General features: G+C 37.0%; 1 protein-coding gene across 1 annotated transcript; it reads left to right on the forward strand.

Moving 5' to 3' along the window:
* The first annotated feature begins 1,339 nt into the window (after positions 1–1,339).
* Positions 1,340–2,308, forward strand: LOC149314148 (olfactory receptor 5AR1-like). Its single transcript, XM_089523067.1, has one exon. The coding sequence runs from the start codon at positions 1,349–1,351 to the stop codon at positions 2,306–2,308; it is 960 nt and encodes a 319-aa protein (XP_089379193.1). The 5' UTR covers positions 1,340–1,348.
* Positions 2,309–6,744: the final 4,436 nt, after the last annotated feature.

A 6,744-nucleotide genomic window follows, 5' to 3' on the forward strand; every position in this document is an offset into this window, starting at 1 on the left:
TAAAGATGTATGGCCACTCACACAATTGAGAGAAAAGTATTGGTAGAAGCAGATGATGCATTTCCCCAATATCTGTGAGTTTTTAGGATGTATTGATCTGTGTACCAAGAACAGCGTGCTTATTTCATGTCTGATGATGAAAAGCTATCACAAAGGATGATGTACGGCTGACCCAGTGGGCTGGGAAGAGAACAGATACTTAACTATTTTAGCAGAATCCATAGGCATAGTCATTGGTCCCATGATATTTAGTCTAGAACTCCTTAGCTGATTTGCTGTACAGTAATCAAAATGGCAGTCCCAGATGATAAGTGCAAGCAATTCCCAATTGTAAAAACAGGAAGTTTAATTGTTGTCATATACTGTATAAAACAATTCCCAGGTCTGAGATAGTCAGGTGCATCAGTGATGGTAAACCAGGAGGCAACAAAAGGCATTGAAGGCCTCTTCATTTGTTTACTGCTTCTGAAGGCAGGAAAAGAAATAGTCATTATATTCCAGGTAAGTTTACTAATTTAGAAAAAAAAAAGTTTACTACAAGGGTAGGCATCTGAAACTAGAGTTTCATGTTTTTCACCCTAAAGTAATCTTTTATAGTCACTTCATAGTGGCAATCCATGTGGGATTTGGTCCTGAGGAGGCTAAAATGTATAGGGTCACAGATTAGCCTGATGATAGAGGGTTTAATTCCATGAATATGACCCTACCATCACAAAAGCAAAGAAATACAAATCTGTCATAGGGCAAAATCTAACCAGCAAATGTGATGGGCTTGTTTGCTTATAATGTAAATGACCAGAACTGAATCTTCTAGTTCGTTTTGAGACTCTATCCTGAGCGACAAGTGCCTCATTTGATTTGCAGGAAATCCTTAGTGTAATCTTTTGTACTAGTATAATGTATTGATATGCAGCTTATCAAGTCTTAACTCATTAAATAACATGTGAATGACATCTACTGTAATAAATAATAATTTAGTTGCAGCAATAGATATAGAGCTAAATTAGAGTATCACAAAATACAGAGAATAAAAATTAGTGCAATGAATAGTTTTTTGTGGCTTTTTCAGGCTATGTGGCCATGTTCTAGAAGAGTTTCTTTCTGATGTTTTGCCAGCATCTGTGGCTGGCATCTTCAGATAAATTCTGAAGCCGGCAATGAAAGCCTTCGACTTAGTGCAATGACGTTTACAATATGAATTGCACTGGTTCCAAAATTATTCTTATGCAAAAGTCATAGTGGGTGAACTCTAAAGCATATCAGTATTCTTCCTTTTTCTTGTTAGGAAAAAGACAGAAATTCTGGATGCAGATAATTTCTTCAACCCAGCAGCACCAGTTCTGAGAGAATGGATAAAGGAAATCATTCTGTCATAAATGGGTTTGTTCTTCAAGGACTTATAGATAATCCAAAATTGCAGCTTCCTCTTTTTATGATCTTCCTGTTAGTTTATGTCATGACTATAATAGGAAATCTTGGAATGATTGTGTTAATCTGTGCTGAACCCAAACTTCACAACCCTATGTATTTTTTCTTGGGCAATCTTTCCTTTGTTGACCTCTGCTGTTCCTCATCCATTGCTCCTAAAATGCTAGCTGGCTTCCTAGCAGAAAATAACACAATTTCATACCATGCCTGTGTTATACAACTATTTTTATTTGCCATGCTTGGAGATGTAGAATGCCTTCTGTTGGCTCTCATGGCTTATGACCGGTATGTGGCCATCTGCAGTCCACTTCATTATTCAGTCATAATGTCCAAGAAGGTCTGCAGACAGTTAATGGCTATAGCATACTTTATAGGCATGGTGGATTCACTGATTCACACTTGCTGTACGTTCCAGCTGCCATTCTGTAGATCAAATGTCATCAACCATTTCTTCTGTGATGAACCTCCCCTCCTAATACTTTCCTGCTCTGACACTTCCATCAATGAAATTCTAATTTTTACCTTGGTTGGCAGCATTATAGCATGCAGCATTGGTATGATTCTCGTTTCCTACATTTACATTTTTGGCACCATCATGAGAATGCATTCTGCTGAAGGAAGGGGCAAAGCTTTTTCCACCTGCATCTCCCACCTGCTTGCTGTTGGGATATTCCATGGTACCTTGCTCTTCATGTATCTTCGGCCCAGCTCCAGCTATTCCATGGACCAAGACAAATGGGCCTCCATGTTCTATACAGTCATAATTCCTATGCTCAATCCTCTGATCTATAGTGTGAGGAACAAGGCTGTGAAAGATGCCCTGACAAAAGCACTGGGCAAATTAGGGCTTTTGAAAGGGAGCACTATTGCTTCACAATAGCCACTGGTTTAACCAAAGAGCAAAGGCATCTCTAGGAAATATGTATCTGTATTTAGTACAGGTATTTCTTAAAATGTTTTCTAAACATTCTTGGAAAGCATGTTGGGGATTCATCAATGACATGTTTAGTAACAGCTTTTTCAATAGCCAGTATTCATTCTATAGTGGACCCTTGTTAACCGCTGGTTCCAAGATCCTCCATGAATAACAAAATCCATGTATGCCCAAGTCCCATTAAATACAATGGCATAGCAAAATGGTGTTTCTTATATACAATGGAAAAATCAAGGTTTGATACTTGAAATATATACTTTAAAAAAAGTTTTTCAAGCTGTGGATGCTTGAATCTGTCTATAAAAAATCTGTGGATAAGGAGGGCCAACTGTATTCATAAACTGATCCATGATCCATTAAATTTTTTTAATGTAGTCATACATTTTAAGATACAGGTTGAATCTGCATTATCTGAAATGCCTGGAACCAAAAGTGGGTTTGGGGTGTTTTTTTAATTTTATTTTATTTTAGAATATTTGCAAATGCATAATGAAATATCTTGGACATGAGACCCAAGTCTAAACATGAAATTCATTTATCTTTCATATATCCCTTATGCATATAACCTGAAGGTAACTTTATAACAATATTTTTAATAATTTTATGACTGAAACAAAGTTTGTGTACCTTGAACCAGCAGCAGTCAAAGGTGTCTGAGCTACCCATGTGGACAATTTAGGATTTTGAAATATTTTGCATTTCAGAATTCCAGAAAAGGGAGATTCAACCTCTAAATGTTTTCTCTAAAAAGACTGTCTCAGCCTTTCTGAAGCAAAATGGAAGTCCCATCGGTCTCTCTAGCAGTGAACTCAGGTGTTGATGCCTGCCAGGAGTGGAACTAAAATGAGGCAACTCAGAAACAGGAAGGAGGCATCAGAATTCTCAGGGGAATGGTGGATTTCACAGAAGTGCAGTTTTAAATTTTTTTTAAAAAATAAAGCCAAAGAGAGCAACCCTCCTCAGAAATTGATAATTGGCATGCCTAGTAGCCATAGACTATTGAAAGTCTTTGGGAAAGAAAAATGGGGAAGAGATTATGGATTTTTTTGTGGTTTAAAATAATCATTGTGAATGATGGGAATGGTTACTTTTCTGTCTGAAAACCTAAAAAGGAAGATTTTTTGCTGGTGGTATGGATACCCTACAACATTTTGCTCCCATTCTCAACTGTCTTCAGCTCAGATAATACATAAAAAGAATATGTAGGGTTTACAAAAGGTGTGTCTGAAACTGACTTAGCAGTTATGATTGCAACTTGGTATGTGCATGTCTGTGAGTATGCCTCTTTCAATGCAATATGCTTTCTTCTGAGAACACATGCCCAGGATAGCACTGTACATCCCTGAAAATGGTATGGCACTGGGCTCAGGCAGATATGGTGCTGAGTGTCATAAAATTCATGAGACATATAACAATTGGACCAAGGCAAAAAAGATACAAAAACATGGTACTTTGTCAAAATCAGTATATGGAGCATCCATTTCCTTTCTAAAAAGCTTGAAATTTTAATTTTGTTAAAAGAAGCACAAATGAAAATAGCTTAATATTTCTGATATACCTCTCAAATCATTCCAGTTAAATAGTAATATATTCAGAAATATAAATACAGATAAATATATTAGTTACATTTTCAACAGCTACTTCTACATATTTTGAGAATAAGCTCTTGCATGCTGAACATTAATAACCATTTTCCAGTTACATAACATTTCTGTCTATCTTTTCTAAATCCTATGTAAGCAAGCTCTGCTATAATTTTATAATCATACTTCTTTGATTCCTTTTCAGCTGTTTCTAGGATTTTAGACTTGTTCCCAATATTTGGCATAACAAATTTGGCAGCAGTTTATCATACAAGACACTAATTATCTTAAATCAGGGGTAGGCAACCTGCGGCCCGGCGAGGCCTTGGGACTGGCCCCAGCCCGGTCCTGCCGCCGATTGCCGCCGGGGCCTTTGGGGGGCAATTGTCTATAGAAGCCTCAGAAACATACATTTATAGTAACATTTTTTAAAAAATCAGCAAATTTTTTCATGTGTCCTCCATTTTTTTTTAAAAAAGTGTCTTCCATTTGAAAATTTTGTCCTACATTTGTCCTGGTTTGTTTATATATTTAATTTTTTTTAAAAAAAATATTTAATTATTTATTTTTTGGCTTCGGCCCTCCAGTTGTCTGAGGGACAGCAACTCGGCCCCCGGCTCAAAAAGATTGCCTACCCCTGTCTTAAATGAAGAGATTATTTCTTCAAGTTGAACTAAAATAATTTTGTTTCTAATTCTGTTTCTGCTCACATGATTGTTTCTAGTTAATATTTTATTAGTGCCTTAAGCTCTTCCCCATTCTACCATAAATTAAAGAACATACATAACAGCCAATTTTTAAGTGGCCATTTCCATCATCTGTCATCCAGATTTATACTGACATTATGGAGCTTTTCATCATCATCATCATCATCATCATCATCATCATCATCATCATTTTTAAAAAAAAATAAAATAAAGTATGCTTCTAAACAATGGAAAAAAATCATCTCCAATAATATATATCCCAAACTTTGCTATAGTAACTACTGAAGTGGTGTCTGATCTGAAAAGCTTTTTTTTAAAAAAATCAGTGCTAGGGTTTCTCTCTCCATTTTAAATTAATTTTTAGAACCCCTTGCACTAATTGTTAAGAAAATTAGTGTTAGTAAGAAGTTAGTGATAGTATGAGGGGTGTGGGGAAGAAGAAACTCATGTTTTAAATTGATGGTGCTTTATTGCAAGGTTGGCATTAATGTGGCCCTCCAGATATAATTGGACTGCAACTCATAGCAGCTCTTGCCAGTATGCTGGCTATGCTGGCCGTGCCTGTGTTGGGAAATGTGAGAGATAGTATTATATCTAACTAGCAGAGTAATGAATTAATAGGGCAGGTGCTGAACAACAATCAGTCTCTTGCCCGTGTCTGTGCCCCACACAAGGTCTAGCAGAAAAAGAAAAGAAATTTAGTCTTGTTTGTAAAACACAGAAAAGGAGCTTTACTTGCTAATACACGTGCATGGTCAGATATGTGGTGTAATGAAGGACAGAGGGGAGAAGGGAAAAAAAGGCTGCAGGATAAACTGACACAGGAAGAGGAAGGATGTGGAAAAATCAAGAGACAAGAAGTCTCCACACTAGTAGTTAATGCATATAGGCATGACAAACATTGGTGACTCTAACAAGTGGCTGCAAGTTGTAGTCCAAGCACATCTGGAGGGTCACATGATTCCCAGCCCTGGTTAGTGCTAGGAAATGTAAAACAACAGCAACAACAACACAGCACCAGCTACAGAATTGTAATCTTATTATTGTGGTTTATTGTTGTGTCCCTTCAAGTAATTTTCAATTTATGGCAACCCTAAGGTGAACCTATCATGGGGTTTTCTTGGCAAATTTCTTCAGAAGGGGTTTGCCATTGCTATCCTCTGATGTTGAGAGAGTATAACTTGCCCAGGGTTCCATGGCTGAGCTAGGATTTGAACCCTGGTCTTCAGAGTCCCTTGTGAAGGGATAAAACCTAGTTCCAGAAGGTCAGATGTAGGGAATTTTGTGCAGAAGTACAGTAGATACAGAGAATTTCCTACGTAAGATGGACTTATCCACCCTAGTATTTATAGAAAATTTTCTTGAAAATAAGATAGCATAGAGGTCATCTTATTTAAGAAACCAGAAAAAATTCAGAAGGCATATTGTGTTTCTGTGTATGAGCATATCTATGTGAGAGAATCTGAGAGAGGGGGAACCTAACTTGAAGGACCCTTGGTAAAACCATTTATTGTGATAAAAGAAGAAAGAACTGCAAGACACAAGATCATCACTCTCCATGTTTTCTGTATATAAAGAGCCCAGGAAGAACACTAATAGTTTTTGAAGATAAATGAGTCTTCTACAATCATGTGCTTTATCAGCCCACAAAGAGAGGAACATACTAGCCACACCTTGTGGAGAATTACCAGTCTGAATAGGAAAAAAAATTACCATACATGTGGGCACTTCCACACAATTGTGTGTGTGTGTGTATTGAATGTAAGCTCTTGTATGTTCCTGCTGTGCATATGAGGATAGTGCCACCACTGAGATGAGTGGAAAGTTTGTCTGCTGCCTTCTTCACATGGTAATTGAACAAGCTTGGATAACAACTGTCTAGGGCTACTGTATATGACATGACATGACATTCCTCCAATTTGAAATTGCCAAGTGTTCAAATCTATATGTGGGGTACTTTGGAGGATCCTGCTTCAGTTTCCACATTTTTTGAATCTATCCAAATCATATTAATTTGGTTTAAGATTTTGTTTTTGTCTATTACCATCAAGTCTTATTTGGGAGATTCTCAGAAGCATCTGTTTGACAGTTG

Source organism: Sceloporus occidentalis, unplaced genomic scaffold, assembly GCF_023333645.1.
Source record: "Sceloporus occidentalis isolate IW3139 unplaced genomic scaffold, rSceOcc1.0.p SCAF_4, whole genome shotgun sequence".
In the NCBI taxonomy this organism is placed as follows: domain Eukaryota; kingdom Metazoa; phylum Chordata; class Lepidosauria; order Squamata; family Phrynosomatidae; genus Sceloporus; species Sceloporus occidentalis.

Excerpts from the sequence above, each read along its gene's own strand:
- LOC149314148 (XM_089523067.1), top strand. The coding sequence starts at position 1,349 with ATGGATAAAGGAAATCATTCTGTCATAAATGGGTTTGTTCTTCAAGGA.